This window comes from Malania oleifera, chromosome 9 (assembly GCF_029873635.1).
Source record: "Malania oleifera isolate guangnan ecotype guangnan chromosome 9, ASM2987363v1, whole genome shotgun sequence".
NCBI classification, from domain to species: domain Eukaryota; kingdom Viridiplantae; phylum Streptophyta; class Magnoliopsida; order Santalales; family Ximeniaceae; genus Malania; species Malania oleifera.
In genome coordinates, this window is record NC_080425.1 from 14003489 (window position 1) to 14023993 (window position 20505).

The 20505-nt window shown below is 38.9% G+C and overlaps 1 protein-coding gene across 6 annotated transcripts in view; it reads left to right on the forward strand.

Annotated features, from left to right (window-relative positions):
* The window catches only part of LOC131164190 (glycerol-3-phosphate acyltransferase, chloroplastic), a 97296-nt gene that overhangs the window by 60548 nt on the left and 16243 nt on the right, over positions 1-20505 (forward strand). For all 6 annotated transcript variants that reach the window (XM_058121194.1, XM_058121198.1, XM_058121199.1 and 3 more), the window contains 2 exons: positions 6241-6360; positions 6513-6626. In XM_058121194.1, coding sequence (XP_057977177.1) covers positions 6241-6360; positions 6513-6626 — 234 coding nt within the window. The remainder of the gene's footprint in view (positions 1-6240; positions 6361-6512; positions 6627-20505) is intronic.

A 20505-nucleotide genomic window follows, 5' to 3' on the forward strand; every position in this document is an offset into this window, starting at 1 on the left:
CAGGAATATATATGATTTATGTGATGACAAGTAGTTTATTACTAGATATGGTGCAAATTTTCTCAAACGCTACCGTAGGGTGAAGAAAGAATTGAAACATATGCTGGTGGGGAAATCATGTATGAAATAAATAAATGGAGTTGATAGCGAATTCTTGTAAAACATTGGTCAACATTTTTAAATTATGAGCCGAAGGAAAAATGTTGACTTGGGTGGCCTGCAGGCAGCAAAAATTTATCCAACTTAAGGTTAGAGTGCTCAATGTTAAAAGAACTGTGAAAAGAGGGCTGTGGAATGCATGCAGCTACGTCTCTTTGTACGGTACCCAATTACCTATTTAGAGAACAAGTGAGAAACCTAGAGCTCCTTTGATTATTATGGTATGATTTTATGAGATAATTTGTATGATAGAAGTGTATTAAAGACAGTGCAGTTGATACTAGATGGTGATCATGAAATTTGATTTATTTTGATGCGTATTTTTAGGTCATTTTCCAATACTGTTGACAGTTAAGTTTAAAGAGTCTTGAAATTTAGTAATACATCATTAATGGATGAGCCCTTGGAGATTTTAACTAGTTGAATTTGTGTTCAGGATGAAGACCATTTCTTGATTTGTGGGTTTGTGGTAAGGATTTGCGTTTAAGCTCTTCAATGTGTTAACATGGTGAATGCAAACCCTTGATAAAAAAAATTCCAACTTCATATTTTGAGAGCAGTACTTGGCACATGAGGCGGGTGATGATTTGTGTCTTCTTTCTTTTTCCCCTATCTAATTTTACGATGGAATATTGGAACATAATTGTCATATTTTCCATAGTCTTGGCTGTGTTAGATGCTTAGAAATTCTAGAATTTCATTGCAGGCTGTTTCAAGAACGTTTGCCAATCCTCTAGACTATTTATTTGTGAAGTTACACTAGTTAATTTCTTTGTTGAGACCAGAAAGTATATTTTCTAATTATATGGTCTTGGGTTGGTTTTTCATATATTGTGAAGATTTAATACAAGTTGAACGAGGTAAACTTCTTAAGTTTTGGTTATGCTTGAGGTGGCAAGATAGTTTATATGGATGGCTCAAGATGCCCCCAAATGATGATTTATAGTACCTCAGATTATGCTTTAATAAGGAGGGGTAGTTGATGATTAGATGGTACAAAACAGCGAAGTGACGAACTCTGTCTTGTTTGGCAGATTGTTGCAGACATGAGAAAGAGATTTATTGAATAAGCATGTTTGATATAATAATGTAGAGCTGGATGAGTGGAGCGAAAAGTGGGCGAGGGTGGGCTAGGTCATCGCCCCGAAGCGACGCGCTGTGTTAGCGCCCGGGTACGGTGTCAAATATGCGAGGGTTCCTGCATCATTTTGGACGTGGGCAGGTAAAGACGTTAGTTCAGGAAACTAGGATTAGATTAGCAACTTGGAATATAGGGACACTTACGGGTAAAAGCATGGAAATTGTGGATACAATGATTAGAAGAAGAATTAATATAATTTGCCTTCAAGAAAATAAGTGGGTGGGGGAGAAAGCTAGAGAAATCGATAAATCAGGATTTAAACTTTGGTACACTAGAAAAGAAAAACACAAGAATGGAATAGGCATTATTATAGACAAAAACTTAAAAGATAGCGTTGTGGATGTAACTAGAGTAAGGGATAGAATTATTAAAATTAAGATGGTATTAGGACAAAAGATAATAAATATCATTAGTGCTTATGCTCCTCAAGTTGGCTTAGCAGAAAATCTTAAGAAACAATTTTGGGAAGATATGATAGTATTATACAAGGCATACCAGGGGTATAGGAGGAGATCTGAATGGACACGTTGGAAGAGATAATAAAAATTATGAGAGGATACATAGAGGATATGGATATGGAGACAAAAATGAGTCTAAGGAGATGATCTTAGACTTTGCTATGTCATATGATTTTAGTATAATGAATACTTGCTTTAAGAAGAGAGAAGAACACTTAATTACCTTTAAAAGTGGACAAAATAGAAGTCAAATAGATTTTTTTTTTTAACTAGGAGGGTATATCGTTTATCATGCAAGGATTGTAAAGTTATTCCGGGTGAAAGCCTAACCACATAACATAGAGTCTTAGTGTTAGATATATGTATTAAAAAATGGAAGAAAAATGATAAAATAAACCAGTGTAAGAGAACTAGATGGTGGAACCTAAAAGGAGAAAATATAATAAAATTTAAAGATAAAATGATCAAAGATGGGGATTGGACCATAGAGGATGGGGTAGATACAAATACTCTTTGGAATAGATTAGCTAGCTCTATTAAAAAGATAGCAAAAGAGATTTTAGGTGAATCAAGGGGAAGATTCTCGAATAGCAAAGAGACTTGGTGGTGGGATAAAGATGTATAAAAAAATCATAAAGACAAAAAGAATTTGGTATAAAATGTGGCAAAAATGTAGAAACAGAGATAACTTTGAAAAATATAAGGAGACAAGAAAAGATGCAAAAAAGGCCGTTAATGAAGTTAAATATAGATCATTTAATAGTTTGTATGATAGATTTGATTCAAAAGAAGGGGAAAAAGATATATTTAAACTTGCTTAAGCTAGAGAAAGGAAGGAAGAGTAAGGGCTTAGGAAATGTAAAATGTATAAAAAGTGAGGTTGATATTGTCTTGGTTAAGGACGAAGATATTAAAGAAAGATGACGAAATTAGTTGTTAAACGAAAACCAAATAGAAGGCTTAAACTTAGAATTGTTAAATGCGGAAAAGACAAAATATAAGATTTATTCGCAAAATTAGAGTTAACGAGTTTGTACTAAAAAAATGAAAAATGAGAAAGCTATGGGACCTGATAACATCCCAATTGAAGTTTGGAAATGCTTGGGTGATTACAGAATTATATGGTTAACTAATTTATTTAATACAATTGTAAAAACTAAGAAAATGTCAGATGAATGGAGGAAAAACACTTTAATACCTATATACAAAAATAAAGGAGATATTCAAAATTGTAATAGCTATCATGGAATTAAATTTATGAGTCATACGATGAAACTATGGGAAAGGGTAGTTGAACAAAGATTAAAGTTAGAAACGAAGATCTCAGAAAATCAATTTGGTTTTATGCCTAGGAGATCTACCACAGAAGCTATTTATCTTTTAAGAAGATCAATGGAAAAGTTTAGGGAAAAGAAGAGGGGCTTGCATATGATATATATTGACCTTGAGAAAGCATATGATAGGATACCTAGGGAAGTTCTATGGTGGGTTTTAGAAAAAAGGGGTGTATGTTGTAGGTATACCGATGCTATTAAGGATATGTACAATGGAGTAATGACTAGTGTAAGGACTATAGATGGAGAAACTAGAGAATTTCCAATTACCATAGGTGTACATCAAGGATCTTCTTTGAGTCCTTATCTTTTTGCTTTTAGTGATGGACTAATTGACTAAGAGTATTCAAAGGGAGGTTCCATGATGTATGTTGTTTGCAGATGATATTGTATTAATTGACGAAATTAGGGACGGAGTAGAGGTTGAGTTAGAATTATGGAGAGAAACTTTGGAATCTAGAGGCTGGATAAGTAGAAATAAAACAGAATATATGAAATGTAGTTTTAGTAATGATAGGAGGAATATTGGAGACAAAGTTAAACTTGATGATGAAGAAATAAATAGCACTTGTAGATTTCGATACCTTGGATCTATTATGCAAGCTGAAGGAGAAATTGTAGATGATGTAATGCATAGAGTTAAAGCAGGTTGGGTAAAATGGAGAAGTGCTTCAAGTGTGCTGTATGATCGTAGAATACCCTTAAAATTGAAAGGGAAGTTTTATAGGACAGCTATAAGACCAGCTATGCTATATGGATCGGAATGCTGGGCGACGAAGAAACATAATATTCAAAAAGTAAAAGTTGCTGAGATGAGAATGCTTAGATGGATGAGTGGTATAACATTGAAAGATAAATTAAGGAATGAACATATTCGTAGTAAGTTAGGTGTAGCTCCTATAGAAGATAAGATAAGGGAGGGACGACTCAGATAATATGGATACTTGCAACGTAGGTCACATAGTGCACCTGTGAGGAAGAGTGATTTAGTTATTGTGGGGGGCAGTAGAAGGGGTAGGGGTAGACCTAAAATAACTTGGGAGGAGATAGTGAGTAAGGATTCAATATCCTTGAATCTATCAAAAGAAATGATCCATGATCGCATAAATTGGCGGAAAAGGATTCATATAGCCGACCTCACTTAGTGGGACTAAGGCTTGGTTTTTTTGTTGTTGTTGTTGTTGGATTGGTGGAAACTCTAAAACTATAAAACCAGAAAAGAATGCATTGTGAAAATCCAAAAAAGGAAGAAAAAAGCAAAAAAAGAATGAAAAGTGCGTTCTGGGAAGCAGAGTTTCCCTTGCAGGTGTGAAAGAAGGAAAATTTGAGATGATTTAAATGAGGATATTGATGAGAGAGAATTTTTCCAAAAAAGTGAGGAGGCAGATAATATGTGTAGATATGATTTTTCCCCTCGGGGGGTGGGGTGGGGTAAATTTTGTTATCATGCTTTAACTGAGCATATGAAAACTTATTTCTAGTCCAATGCTGCGTTGGTGGAAACCTGTTACCCAGAGTTGCAACTTCAATTTTTCTAGAAATTGTGTTGGTATTTTGTAATGCTTTATATGCATATGTGTATGTGCATTATGTATTTCCATGTTATGCGATAACATGTGCCCAGATGACAACTGTTTTGAGCATTTCCAGCCCAACTTTGAGCTTTCTTGTGATATCCGGCCCTAAAATCATTCTTTTATGCATGTATCTACAGGAAGCTTCTTGTGTTTCCCCTAGATTTTGTCTTAGCCTGTTTTTGGATTATAATAAATTATCTTAACTTTACAAATTTTCAAACTATTTTTAACTGATGGATTTTTCCTAGCACAATGCTTGGATTTGTCATTTTCTGATCACGATAACTTCTTAGTAATGCGTTGCTTCACAACAGTTGCACCTTGAATTGGAATACTGGTGCTGTTTTTATTTCTCGACATTTTCATTTTTTTTATCTGGGATAGGAAACACAGATTCCAAAAAGAAAGGGCTTAAAGCAGGGTGAAGAGGGGGAAAAAGATGAAAATGCAAATGCTATTAGAGGGTAACTTTGTTCCCTGAATACTTTTATTGTTTTAGCTCCTCCTTATAAAACAAGAAATCTCGTTTAGAAATCTCTCTTTAATTTCTCTTCTGCAAGAGCCATCTCTAAGGGCCTTGAGAATTGGGTGCAGTTTATTTACCACAAGATGAATATTCTTTGTTAATAGTGGTTTCTATTGTCCAGTCAAATATGGTTGTGACTTGTGGCACATTCTTTTGCTAAGTTCGTTGCAATGGTTTTTTACTGTTTTTTTTTTTTTTTTGGGTGAGCATGGTGGTTCCTAAATCTTAGTTTATTTGATATCCTTGTATACCGCACTCTTTTAAGTTTGAATTACTTTTTGTAGTTATGAAGCTGCATTGTGACCCTTTACTTTCCACTGGAAACTTGTAGTACTAAAAATAACAGGCCTTCTATCCCATTTTTGCACCTTTTTGTTTTACAAGATGCATTGTTTAATGAGAATGGACTGTAGCCTTTCCCAAATGTGTCAATTGATCTTCAGACTCTAGACATCTTACTTGCTCTTGGCTGTTATTCATTTTGTTTGGTACTGGTATTTATTTTAATGTCATGGGGGTGCTAGTTCCCAGGGATAAAGTTACATGGATGGCTGGGGTGGCTATGTTCCCCTGGCCCCCATGATAATATACAGACATTAAGTTAACTATACTTTAATAATTGACTTGTGTAAAATGTCTACTTGAGCAATATACTTAAAGTTAGAATTGTGAAACGTAATTATTTGAGCAATGATTTATAAAAATACTTGACTTAAAAAATTATAATTACTTGAGCAATGATTTATAAAAATATTTGACTTAATGTATAAACATTTTGCACTAGTGCTTTTTGAACAATTGACTGCATATATTAATCTCTTTTAACTATTTTTGGTCCTTCGACTAGTTCTTTTCTAGTCATAAAAAATATATATATATATTTTTATATTTTCTTTCTTTGTATCAATTTGTGGCCCTTTTTGACATTAAATTATGCAGACTACTCTCATGGTTCTGAACAAAGTAAAAAGACATGATTTATTGTTCTATTTATTAAACATGTAATTCCATTTTATATATTTTATGCTGACATAAAGCTGGTCAGGCACCCTTTGATGCTTCTTCAGTGGACAATATGAGGCGGCTTGCAGAAAATGCTGGTGTTCCTGCACATATTTATCCATTAGCATTAATTTGCTACAACATTATGCCGCCTCCACCCAAGGTATTTTCTTAACCCTGATTTGATATTCTGACATCGCCTTTTTTTGCATTTCTTTTTTCTTTCCCTTTTGTGGGAGGAGGTGCGACTGATTGCAAAAGAAACTGTTCTATAGTCATGTTAATCCTTTCCTGCGACACATCCTTTTCTTCCAGGTTGAGAAAGAGATTGGAGAGAAAAGAGTGGTATCCTTTCATGGGGTTGGACTATCCGTGATACCAGATATAAGCTATGCTGAAATTGCCGCTGCTTGTGAAAACTCTGAAGAGGTTGGTTCCATTATTTTACTGGACCTCATCGTACTAAGTTGCATATAGAGTTTCTGTTAATTTTTCAAACTCCATGCATTTTGTTCGTATAGAGGGGTTTGTTACATAAATTTTTCCTTTAGTCAATAAATAATTGTGTCATGTATTACCTTGTATATTTTGCAGTTCCCATAATCAGAAAAATAAATTGCATTCCATTATTCCTTTGTTAGTTCTGTTGCAGATAATCATCAGTTTTTGCAGTTTACTTGAAGAAACCAGGGGTTAATCTGAAAGAATGATTTGCTTTGAAATCAAGGAGTATAATCAAATGATGGACTCATCCTGTTCAACGGAGACATATTGAAGACATGACTCTGTTGTTGCGATACCCCTATGGTTGGCCCCATCGGTTAATGATCGAAGGGGGAAGAATGGCACATCAGTCCATTCATGCAATGTATAGAGTGGCCTGATTAGTGATGATTATGACTACTAGAGCTGGGAACATTGTAGAATTGGAGTTGGAAGTGAGTTTGTGCTGCTAGGATGCTAAGACTGAATAATGAATTCACATATAGCTTTTAAACACACCCAATGTATAACTTGGTAGAGTAGCATATTAGGTCCATTATATTCCATGACAGTGGGATCTTCTTGTGCTGCCTTTCGTGGCAATATCAAATGCCAAAAATGAGAAATCACCTGAGTTTGTGTAATTTTCATCTCAAAGTTGGTCAGCAGCAGTTGAATATGTTTCAGATATCATTTTCTCCTTCTATTCTTGTAGAGGCACATCCAAAACCCTAAATGTGCTGTAATGTTACTTGTGAGGTCTGCTTCATCTTTCTTATTCACAACTTCAATCGCTACCTGAAATTTAGGTTCCTGAAGACCAAAAGCCCAGTAGTTTGTAACTCCATCCTTGACCATGTTGGTCCTGAACTCCAGGAACCTTGAATAGCTTTTGATTGTTGTTTTTAAGCTGCTTCAAAGGATTCAATATGAGTACGCAGAGTGAGGACCTTACAGACAGACCTAATCATTGCCCCTCTGTATGTTGTTTTATCTCCTCTTCTACCTCTTGCCTTATATTTATTATGATTTTTTTTTGTCAAAAATTGATCTGCATAATTCTGGGGCAAAACACTTTTTTGCTTCACTTTTCAAGAACATCTACTGATCTGCGCAATTTTTGGGGAAATGGCACGTCTCTAGTATTCTCCTCTTCTAACTCTCTTTTTCCTTTCACAAAGTGATGCAATCAGCAGTCTTTATTTTATTTTATGCTTATATCAAGTGTTTCTATTTATGGGTGCTAGGGGTGTTTTTGTAATTTCTGGAGTTTGGAGTTCATTTTGGTCACATTGGATTTAGTTTTTTTTTGGTGTAACATTCAGGGTGTAATTTTGTGATTGTAGTTATTTTTTGGTGGGGCTTTAGAAGATAACTGGTTTTTAGAGGGGCCTATGTGCAAAATAGGAGTTGGCTTCTCTTGGAAGTTTCAGGCCTTGTATAAATAGGAGTCTTCACCCACTTTTCCAGGAGGTTTTTGGCATTTTATCTTTGAGAATATTTTTCTCCAGAGCTCAGCTTCAGACCAGCTAGGGTTGTGAAGATTTGGAGGCTAGGGTTTTGAGGATTCGACCCGCAGTGCCTGCCAAGCCCTCCATTGCAGCTAATGGCGTGAGAAGCTAGAAATTCATAGTAAGCATCTCTTTATTATTTTACAGATTTAGTAGTTGTTTGAATCAAGAAAGGGTGCTAAAAAGACACTATCCTGAAATTTCAGTTTTCTGAAATCTGCTTACATCCCTAATTCCCAACACCTATTTCCATCACAAACATCTACTAATCTACATAATTTTGGGGGTAAACCAGAACATATATTTTGAGAGAAAGAATTATTATGCAAGGATGCTCTACTAATAGAATGTCATGTGGAAAAAAATTTATTTAAAACTTGAGGTTGCTAAATTCAGTGTTTTTGGAATGAAAGTATACCATGTTTTGAAACTTTTGCACCAATTGGCAGTTCTTAAGCGTATTCGTGTTTTCTGGCAACTCTGGTCTAGCACAACAGCACCCAATAAAATTGTAACTAGTTTCAGTTTGGTTCCCCAAAATTGCAACTGAGAATGATCAATTGGGCTGCAAATTTTATTAACCGAAGCAATCCAACCTGTGTTATTATTGCTCGGCAGAATAAGGAACATGGTGTCTCATGTTATAGAAATACCAAAATCTGTACATGCTATGGCTTTTTGGGTAGTCATGATCAAAATTGTGCCAAAGCTAAGAGGGTGGTGAGGCAGTAACAGCTATAAGGGGTACCGCAGGAGGGAAAATAGGGGGAGAAGTAGAAAGTGGAGGAGGGAAGAAAGAAGAAGATACAGGAATAAAAATTGGGGGGGGGGGGGTCACGTTTGACTTCCACTTTCAAATTCGCAAGAAACTACTCCAATTTAAACAAAACCAGCATAATAACTGTTAATTAACTGAACATGTTTATTGACTCTTTTCTTTGAAATTGGTCTCCATTTTGGGTTGAAGTGATCCATCCAATAGCCTGGTCCCCATCCTACATCAATTTCCTCCTTGAAAGAACTTGACTCTGCTGAGTTACAAAAATTACCAAGGAGGCCAAGGAGTCCTTCACCATGAAAAGAATCACTGTGCTGCCTAAGGAACTAGCAGTGCGCTTCAATTTGATCAGTGGAAGAGCTTGAGATGGCATTGCTTATGCTTCTTGTTGATGGCAAAGGTGAAGGAATTTTCATAGCCGTCATGCTTAACCCTCTTATCGTGGATGCCCCAGAAGGATATGACAAATCTTGAGGAAGGATATCACACTGCACTCCAATCTTGAAGGTAAGCAAGGAAAGATCATGGACATTCAAATTGGTATTGTTCACCCAGGCTATTCCGTATGGACCAAGATGTGGTTCAACCTCCAAATTTAGCCTCACAGCTTCAAAAACTACATTTGTGCAATTGCCGGGGTCAACAGCCAAAAGGCAAATGTTCCTGTGATAAATCACCCGAGTGATATTTTTGTATTTGTCTATGATGTTCATTTTTTTCCACCTTTTCGGAAAAGAGGATAAATCGAAGTACTAAACAGTTTTTTCACATTGCCATCATCTTATTTTTTCCACAGTTTCCATGATTTGCTTAGGACATTGCATAGCTCGATGCCCAAAATCCTGACATCTGAATCACTTGATTGCTGGTTGGACCTTAGAAGTTGTTCTGAAATGCTCAAAAGTCTTCCAAGGGATAGTAGTATTAACTCCTTTACCCAACTGCTCATTGACATCTCTTACACAGCTCCACTAGTAGTCTTCTTAAACCGAATGATTGATGTAGCCCTAGGACATGCAGCAAGCTTGGAGGCAATTGATGGCTTCAAACCTTTTTTATACAAATCAATCATCATATCCGCTTTCCACTCTATCTTGGCACAAGAAGCCAAATGATAGAACCTACTAGTGTAATCTGATAGTCTTGTCTTCCTGCTTCAAATCAAAGAGTTGCAATTGACGTGCTGGTTGTAATTGGAAGATACAAATCCCTCCTGCATGGCTCACTTCATCTTAGTCACATACCATGTTCTGATCTCACCATCTCTCCTCTTACCTAAGATCAACTGTTGTTGAATCCATGAAATTCAAGCAGCTTCCTTCAATTTTGATTCAGCAAAGTACAACTTGCAAGCCTCATTCTTGTTTATACCATTGTACTCCAAAGAATGCACTCAATCATTGAATTCATCAGGAAAATCATCACCATTAAAATCTGACACTTAAATTTAATTCCTCCTTTCAGCTGATCATTTTGGTCTTCTCCTCGCAACACAAAAGTGTGGGAGCAATAGCAGCTATACCACTCTTCTATTTGGTAGAAATATCAATGGGCCTCTTACATGAGTGTTGAAATCCCAAGTATCCGTGGGAATATGGTGTAAATTAGGAAAGTGGGTAAATGTTGAAGATTGTATATTATTCTGTAAGGAGATTGTTTCCTTATTTAGAATATATGATTGTATTATATATTGTAAGAATAGGATGTACATAATTCAGATTTCAAGAAATACATAATTTCCATTCTGTTTTCATGGTATCAGAGCTAGGGTTTCTAAACCTTAGTTAGCAATGGTAGATGGCACCATCAACAACATAGCTCTGTCGTCCGATCGATTCCTCGACGTCCGCTCTCTATCCCAACCGAAAATTGCAGTCGATGGCAGTGGTGGCAACGAGCTTGACGTAGACGACATCTTCTAGACTGGCGATGCCGACACAAATCAGTCACACTACCAATGTCATCGCAGGATCCCGCAGGCGGAGAAATTTGGCATCTTGGCCGCATTGCCCGACGATGAGTCAAGGGCGAAGGCCACATCTCCCAGATCTACGCCATCCAAGCGCCTTCGTTACAAGATCGCCGGCTTCTCCGCCCACCTCATGAAGCGAATCCAGAAGGGTCCCTTTCGGGGTATTTCTCTGAAGCTGCAAGAGGAAGAGCACGAGAGGCGCATGGACTTCGTACCCGACATCTCCGCCATCAAGACCGACAAGATTAAAGTCGACAAGGAAACCAGATCTACACCATCCAGGCGCCTTCGCAACAAGATCGCGACTTCTCCACCCACCTCATGAAGCGGATCCAGAAGGATCCCGTCTGGGGTATTTCTCTAAAGCTTCAAGAGGAAGAGCGCGAGAGGCGCATGGACTTCGTACCCGACATCTCCGCCATCAAGACCGACGAGATTAAAATTGACAAGGAAACCACCGACATGCTTACCGCTCGGCATGACGGATCTTTTGAAGTTAGGGAGGACGAGTTGGTGGCTGCGCCAGTGCCGACTTCTCCGTTCGGTTGTTGGGCCGGCGGACCCGGTAGGAGCATCAACCGTCGCACAAATCAAATACCTCTCGAACCTCGCAGAGACATCTCAGTTCATAAACTAATCGAACCGATGTGCTCAAAAAGACTAGGGAGTGATTTCTCCGACCAGTTAGCGTCACCTGTGTGTCTCATTCGTGGTTGCCGGCGACGACGAAGTGCGAGTAGGATGAGAAGGGGAAGAAATGCATTGCGTGGCCGAAAGTGGTAATTTATCCTAATTTACGAAGCTTCTTCTTCAAATGCTTCCCGGGATTTTTTAGCCCAAAGTGGTAATTTTTTGCAAGCTTTGAATATAACCTGTAAATCCAAAACACCTTGGATTATTGATTCTGGTGCTTCTGACCACATGATCGATGCTTATCATCTTTTTTCATCATATTCACCATGTGCTGGAAATTTTAAAGTTAAAATTGCAGATGGGTCACTCTCGTCTGTCGCAGGCAAAGGGAATATCCGACTCTCTGAGTCCATCACACTAGGGTCTGTTCTTCATGTTCCTAATTTATCCTACAACTTACTATCCATTAGACAGTTGACTAAAAACTCCAATTGCTCTGCTAAATTCTTCCCTCTCATTGTGTTTTTTAGGACCTATCATCGGGGAAGACGATTGGCAGTGTTAAGGAGTATGAGGGACTCAACTACTTTGAAGAGGCTAATGTGAGTGAACAATGTAAAATTGTTCTTTGTGATTCTACATATGTTTCTAGTGATAGTGAAATTTTGTTATGGCATTATAGGATGGGTCATCCAAATTTTCAATATCTAAGACGTTTATTTACTTCCATTTTTTCAAATCAAACGTCTTCTGAATTTCAGTGTGAGTTTTGTCAACTTGCAAAACATCAACGTAATTCCTTTCCTAAATCCACACACAAATCATCCAAACCCTTTACTATGATTCACAATGATTTATGGGGGCCCTCATGTTCTCTTAATCGCACTCACACGAGATGGTTTGTTACTTTTATTGATGATCATACTCGTTTTTGTTGGATTTACTTGTTGAAAGATAAAACTGAAGTTTGTTCCATTTTCGCCAGTTTCCACTCCATGATTCAAACACAATTTCAAACTCACATTCAAATTCTACGTAATAATAATGGTACGGAATATTTCAATGATATCTTGAGACATTATCTTCAAGAAAATGGAATTGTTCATCAAAGTTCTTGTATGGATACCCCTCAACAAAATGGGGTTGCTGAATGTAAAAATAGGCATATTCTTGAAGTAACTCGAGCATTGATGTTTACTACAAACATGAAAAAATATTTTTGGGGCGATGCCATTTTAACGGCTACACATCTCATTATTCGAATGCTTAGTCGAGTCCTTTCTTTTGCAACTCCTCTCTAGAAACTCCAAGAATGGTTTCCCAACACTCGGCTCCACTCCAATCTCTCTCTGAAAATCTTTGGATGTACTACATTTGATCATGTTCATGCTCACAATCAGGATAAATTGGAATCTCGTGCCATTAAGTGTGTTTTTATTAGTTACTCTCCTACTCAGAAAGGCTACAAATTTTATGATCCTGTCACAAAAAAATTGTATGTTAGCCTTGATGTCACGTTCTTTGAAACCACTCCTTACTTCCCAAAGCCCTCTCTTCAAGGGGAGAAACGGAGTGAAGATCGGTTCTTTGATTTCTCTATTAATGAATCTGTGACATACACTGAGTCTACCATTGTATCATTTCCTGAGTCTACCATTGCATCATTTCTTGAACTGTCATGCACAAAAGATCACTTAACCTCAGGGGGAGATGCAGAAAAGCAAAGCAACACAGAAATACTTGTTTACTCAAGAAAGACGAACACAAAGAACAAGGAGAATCTCATACCTGAGGCACCAAAAGCGTTGGAACCGGTGATAACTCAAAGCAACCATGAGTCCACACCCAATCCCGATCAGGTAATAAATGGTCATGAGCTCCCTTTTGATAAGTCTGTACCTGATGGCATCAATTTACCCATTGCAGTTAGAAAACAAACTAGGTCATGTACTCAATATCCCTGGTCTAAATACATGTCTTATAAAAGCTTGTTTACAGGATATCGTGCTTTTACCTCTAACCTTGACAGGATGAAAATTCCAAAGAATATTCAGGAAGCCTTAGAAATTCCTGAATGGAGGGAGGTTGTCATGGAGGAAATGTCGGCCCTAGAGAAAAATGGAACTTGGGACGTTATGAATTTTCCGATAGGGAAGAAGCCAGCTGGTTGTAAGTGGGTCTTCACAGTGAAATATAAAGCTAATGGGATAGTTGAACGATATAAAGCTAGACTTGTTGCAATAGGATTTACATAGACTTATGGCATTGACTACACGGAGACATTTGCACTAGTGGCAAACTTCAATACAGTTGGGGTCCTCTTGTCCTTGGCAGCTAACTTAGATTGGTCACTACATCAACTCGACATTAAGAATGCATTTCTAAATGGCAAGTTAGAAGAAAAAGTCTACATGACAATACTACCAGGTTTCAGTAAGAAAGGTGAAGAAAACAGAGTATGTAAACTCAAGAAGTCCTTGTATGGATTCAAGCAATCTCCCAAAGCATGGTTCGACAGACTTGCAAGAGTAATAAAGAACCAAGGATATCGACAAGGACAATCAGATCACACTATCTACATACATAAAATTAAGTTTGGAAACAAGTGTGCAATATACCTGAACCCTAGCTCTTGCAACGACTACACGGGACCCCCAGCCCTCGTGACGGACAGCGACTCAGTGCCATTCGGGGTTTTGCAGAGGAGACTCAGACGGTGGTCTGTGCTGTCTTCCAGGATTTGCAGAGGAGAAGCTCTCACGACGACGGTCTCGAGACGACGGTGAGTTTCGGGAAGTGTGGGAGCCGTTTCAGGGATTTGTAGAGGAGAATCAAACGGCGGTCTGTGGCGTTTTTGGGACTTGCAAAGGAGAGTTTTTCACGACGACGAGTTCTAGAACGCTAGATCTCGCGACAAAGGCGATGGGACCCACAGCCCTCACAACGACGGCTACTAGGTGTTGTTCGAGGTTTTCGCAGAGGAGACTGAGAGGGCGGTCTGTGCCGTTTCCGGCATTTGCAGAGGAGAAGCTCCCGAGACAACGGTGTTGAGACGACAGCGAGTTTGGGAACGTGAGGGAATTCAAAACCAGGGGAAGGTCGACACCCACGGGGACTTCCACATCCCCAACCTCCCACTTCGTCACTTGCCGGGTTTCCAGGACATTGAATTCGGCAAGCCTTTCTTCTACCGATACTTTGAAACATCCTTAATCAGGTATGTCTCTCTTCAATTTTCGTTGAAGTAAGACCCCTACAATCTAGGATTCGATGGCGCCTGCCGGCCCTTTGGGGGATCCTCCAACAGTGGGGTCTCTTTCGAAAGGTGGTTCAGGACCTTTGTCGTATGCCCATATAGTATCACGTTCTCATGCTGTTAAACCATTGTCTTCCTCTTTCAAACTAGCCATGAGATATCCAGTTGATGTTGATGGAGATATTGGTTTTATATTCTCGGAGGCTGAGATGAACAAAGTGGCGGAAGATTTTAGGTTTGCATTGGTTCTAAAATTTTTGCAATCTAGACCATCCATTGATATTATCCGTTTGAATATCATAAAGTCGTGGGGCCTTTTGGAGATCCCTTCTGTTAGTTTATGAATGATTTTCACGTACTGGTTCAGATGAAGAATGAACGAGATTTTCTTCATGGATGGTCTCGTGAAGGAAGAATTTTGGTTGGATTTTCGTTTCGTCTTTTTCGATAGACAAAAGATTTCAATCTAAAACAGAAACCATCCTTGGCCCCTCAATGGTTATTTCTCTCTAGTCTTCTGATGTACATGTACATACCTGATTGCTTACAAATTCTAGCCACGAGGTTTGGTCAATACCTGGGAACTGACAATGCTACGCTTAATCGAACTAGGGCTACGAGTGCGAGAATGTACGTGGAGGTGGATTTATTGGCAAATCAAGTGGATGCTTTCCCGATTGTTATTTCTGCAAATCAGAAAATTTGGCAAGAAGTGAGGTACGAAAAGCAAGGTTTTTATTGTGAGAAATGTCATAGACAAGGGCATTCAAAGGTGGTATGCCGAGGGGGTGAAAGGAAACAGAAAATTGGGGATAGAAGTATGGATACGGAATATGGTAGACAAGTAAATCGACAAGAAGTTTGGCGTGTGAAGAAATTGGATAAAGGGAAGGAAGTTTAGAGAGAATTGATAGATCCATGCATTATCGAAGAACCTGTAGAGGGGGCTCAGGCTCAAGAGGGTGCAACGACATCAAAAATTTTGCCAGTGGTCGAGACAGTTCCGCAACGTGAGATGGAAGAGGGGGAGTTTGTTCCTGAAGATCCGAGGCCTAAAGTGGAGACTTTGCAGTGAAATATAAATCAGTATGAGATTGTGCAGAGGGAGGAGAGTGTTGAACCAGTCTTGGGTGCGCCTGACGCTAATATTCTGATAGTGGAAGATGGCATAGTAGTGCGTGATCAGTTGATGACGTCTAGTAATATGGTTACAGAAATTTTGGAACAAGAGTACCTTCATGGCCAGGTGTGTCCCACATAATTGTGAATCGGATAGGGTGGTGGAGACAAATAATTTAGAGAAACTCCCTTTGGAAAAAGCCTTTTGTTCAGATGATGATTTACATGTTCCGATTGTTAAGTTGAAGGATATTAATGGGCAAACTGAAAAGAAGTCTCAACGGGTTATTACCCGTCCAAAGAAACTTGATTTATGATTAATACAATTCTAGTGTGGAACGTGCGGGGTTTAGGCACGTTGAAAAATCGCTGACATAAGTTAATGAGGAATTTTTTACCTTCTATTTTGGTTATTTCAGAGCCATTTATGATGAAAGTCTGATGTCGCAATGGGCTGACTTTCTAAATTTTCCGAATATTTGTGCGAATGCTTCAGTGGGGGGTAAAATTTGGATATTTTGGGAAGAGGAAGTGCACTTTGAGTTACAACATATGTTTGATTAAGTTATTTCGGGTATTTTTAGTTCTGTGGACTAGATTTTCTTGGCTTCTTTTGTTTATGCTAAATGTCATCAAACAGATCGCCGGGAACTTTGGAATGATTTGGAGTTTGTAAAGAGGGATGATTTTCCTTGGTTAGTGGCGGGAGATTTTAATATTATCCGTTCAGATTCGGAACGTATTGGTGGTCATATGAGGCCGTTATCGGCTATGGAGGAATTTAATAATTGCTTGGATAACTGTGGTCTTTTGGATTTGGTTGGTACTGGCAACAACATGTCTTGGTGTAATGGTCACAATGGTAATTCTCGGAGTTGAGCAAAACTAGATAGGGTGCTCTATAATTCGAATCTTCTCCAAGTTTTGCCAAATATTTATTTTGAGTATGGAAAGAGGAGGACTTCAGATCATAACCCATTGATTATTTGATTTCATAGAAATCTGCATCGGTATGGTCCTTCTCCCTTCAGGTATCAGAATATGTGGAGCACGCACCAGTCTTTTAAGTCTTGCGTGGAGGAAGCCTGGAGGGAGGAGTCTCATGGTTCAGGTTTAGTTGGACTTGCTGGTAAATTGAAACATACGAAAGTTGCAATTCGAAACTGGAACAAACAAGTTTTTGGACATGTACAACAGGGCATTAAAAAATTGGAGGAAAGTATGGAGGCTCTAGAGGCTCAGCTTCAGGAAGGGTATTCGCTAGAAATGGAGGAAGATTTTTTCCTTACTAAACTCGAGCTGGAAGCATGGGAAAAGAGGGAGGAGATTCGTATTTCTAAGCTAGCCGAAAAGAAATGGTTGGAGACGGGGGATAACAATACAAAGTTCTTTCATGCATTTGTGAACCAAAGGAGGAAGAAGACTATGATTCATTCATTGAAACTTCCAAATGGAGAAGTGTTGGATTCTATGGAAGCTGTTCATGAGGGTGTAGTAAGGTATTTTCGAACGTTCTTAACAGGTGTAGGACCCAATTGAACAGCTAACCTTGTTGATATAATATCTCCTATGGTTTCTGAAGAGGAGAATATTGATCTTTGTTGTGAACCGTCTGAGGTGGAGATAAGGGATGCTATTCTTTCTATCCCGAGAAATAGTAGCCTAGGTCCGGATGGTTTTGGCTCGGCTTTTTTCTAGGCTTGCTGGGATATTGTAAAAGAAGATGTGATCGATGCAGCTAGAGATTTTTTTGCTAGGTCCCCTCTTCCTAGATTTTATTCTGCATCTTACATTATTCTAATCCCAAAAGTTCAAAATCCTCAGAGTTTTGACAAGTTTAGGCCTATTAGTCTTTGTAGTGTTATTTACAAAATTTTTTCAAAAATTATTGTTGCAAGGATGACAGGTTTATTGTCTGCTTTGATTTCTCCGGAACAGGGAGCTTTCATTCCTGGTAGAAGTATATTTGAAAATATTTCTGTGGCACAAGAAATGGTTCATTCTCTACATAAGAAGTCTAATGGTGGAAATGTAATAATCAAAGTGGACATGGCTAAGGCAAATGATAGGGTCGATTGGGATTTTTTAAACTTGGTTTTGGAAAGCTTTGGTTTCTCACGAAGATTCTGTGGTTTAGTGGCGGAATGTATTTCCTCTCCTTGGTTCTCCATTATGATGAATGGCACTTATAAAGGGTTCTTTAAACCTTCTCGAGGGCTTCGCCAAGGAGATCCTTTATCTCTTTATCTATTTATTATTTTACAGGAAGTTCTCTCTCGACTTCTAAAGAAAAATTTTATGGAGAATAAGATAGGGGCTTACTATCATCCTTGTGGGGCGCCTTTGGTATCTTACCTTCTTTATGCGGATGACATTCTTATCCGGAGGGGTATGGAGAAGGTAAGGATGATTCAAGAAAGGAAGATCCCCACGACAGTGAAGGAGTTGCATTCCTTTCTTGGCCTTACTAAATGCTGTAGGAAGTTCGTTAAGGGGTATTCGCGGAGAATGACTCCAATGACAGGACTACTGGGAAGGTATTATTGGCCGCACACGCGGAATGATGTGGTTGATTATACCAAAACTTGTCTCACTTGCCAACAAGACAAGGGGGAGCGGAAGAAGTATGGTACTTTCATGGCCGCACCAAAGTACTATTTGGCAGAGGAGACGACACAATTGTTCCTTGTGACTATTGTGAAACGTTGGGGTGTTCCCCAAGTTATTATTTGTGACCAAGATTTAATGTTCACTGACAACTTCTTAACAGAGTTTTTCAGGATATTCAGGTCACACCTTGACATCTCTTCGAGTTATCACCGACAGACAGACGGACAGATGAAGAGATTCAGAGAGCTGCTAGATGAGTACTTGTGCCATTTTGTCAACGACAACCAGAAGAATGGCGTGCAAGTACTTGATGTGGCTCCGTTTTGTGGCAACGCCCAAAGGCGCTCAACAACCAACAAGAGCCCTTTTGAGCTTGTTACAGGCCAGCTGCTGCTGTTACTTTACACAGTGGGCGAGCCATACAGACGAAAGAGTCCCAAGGCGTACATCTTCACCAGTGAAGGGAGACAAAATGCCGAGTTTGCCCAAGCCTATCTGGAGAAAGCTTCTGAGCAGATGAAGAAGTGGGCAGATCATAAGAGAAGACCGCAGTTTCATGTCAACTGCCTCCAGCCATTCAACGCCAACACCATCGACCTGAGCAGAAGTCAGTCAAACAGCGCAGAGTTGAAGACAGTGCAACTTGACAGACATGGAGTTGAAGAGATCCTTGCAGATAGAAAGTTCATATCCTCAAGGAAGAAGCGGCAGAAGTTCCTAGGGAAGTGGAAATGCCTTGATGACAAAGAAATCAGCTGGATTTCTGCGGAAGATATTCAACCGTTTGTGGACAAATTTGAAGTGTACCTACCGCCAAAAGTCTACGAGGACGTCGACCGCATAAGTGGGGGAGAATGTCACGAGCTAAGCTTGTTCAGGGCATTATTATGCTTGCCTGTGACTGCTTATCTCGTGTGCTTGGGATGAGTTTCCATCATGTAAATACTAGTGTAAGTTTATTTTCTGCTAGTAGAGTCTTTGTAAGCCAAATAAGGCAGTATGACTCCTCGGTCACTTTGATGTTTCCTAGTACCAAGATGATAATTACATAAAAACCTCTTTAGGGGAGGGTGAGTGTTCATCAGTCATTGTAAAACTCACTAGCAATTATCTACGTGCTTAGCCTACTTGCCTCCCTCGCTAAGTACAACATGTCAACGGAGGATTTGTTAATGAATTACGTTTGCTTCAATGTTTACTGCTTGGTTGCCACGGCTTTCATGAATTGATTATTATTTCCGCTGCTATCTGATTGAATGTTAATGAAAGCGCTTCGTGGATGAATGTTGGTAAACGATAGGCTGGCTAGTTAAGCAAGAGTGCTTTAGCTAGCGCCGCACGGCCCCTTCACAACGGTGTGAAAATAGTCGGACCGTGACACTAAGGCATATGATAGGGTCGATTGGGATTTTTTAAACTTGGTTTTGGAAAGCTTTGGTTTCTCACGAAGATTCTGTGGTTTAGTGGCAGAATGTGTTTCCTCTCCTTGGTTCTCCATTATGATGAATGACACTTATAAAGGGTTCTTTAAACCTTCTCGAGGGCTTCGCCAAGGAGATCCTTTATCTCCTTATCTATTTATTATTTTACAAGAAGTTCTCTCTCGACTTCTAAAGAAAAATTTTATGGAGAATAAGATAGGGGCTTACTATCATCCTCGTGGGGCGCCTTTGGTATCTCACCTTCTTTATGCGGATGACATTCTTATTTTTTCCAATGGTAAGAGAAGTTCCATTCGAATGCTTATTAAGACTTTGAAGAAGTATGAGGATTAGTCTGGTCAATTGATAAATAAAGAAAAGTCAAGTATTTTTTTGTCAAAGAGAATTGCTTTTGCTCAGAAGAGATCTCCGTTAAGGACGACTGACTTTGCGGAAGGAGGTTTTTCATGCTACATATTTGGGTGTTCCTTTGGTATCAGGTCGGCTTACGGCCCGTATTTTAGA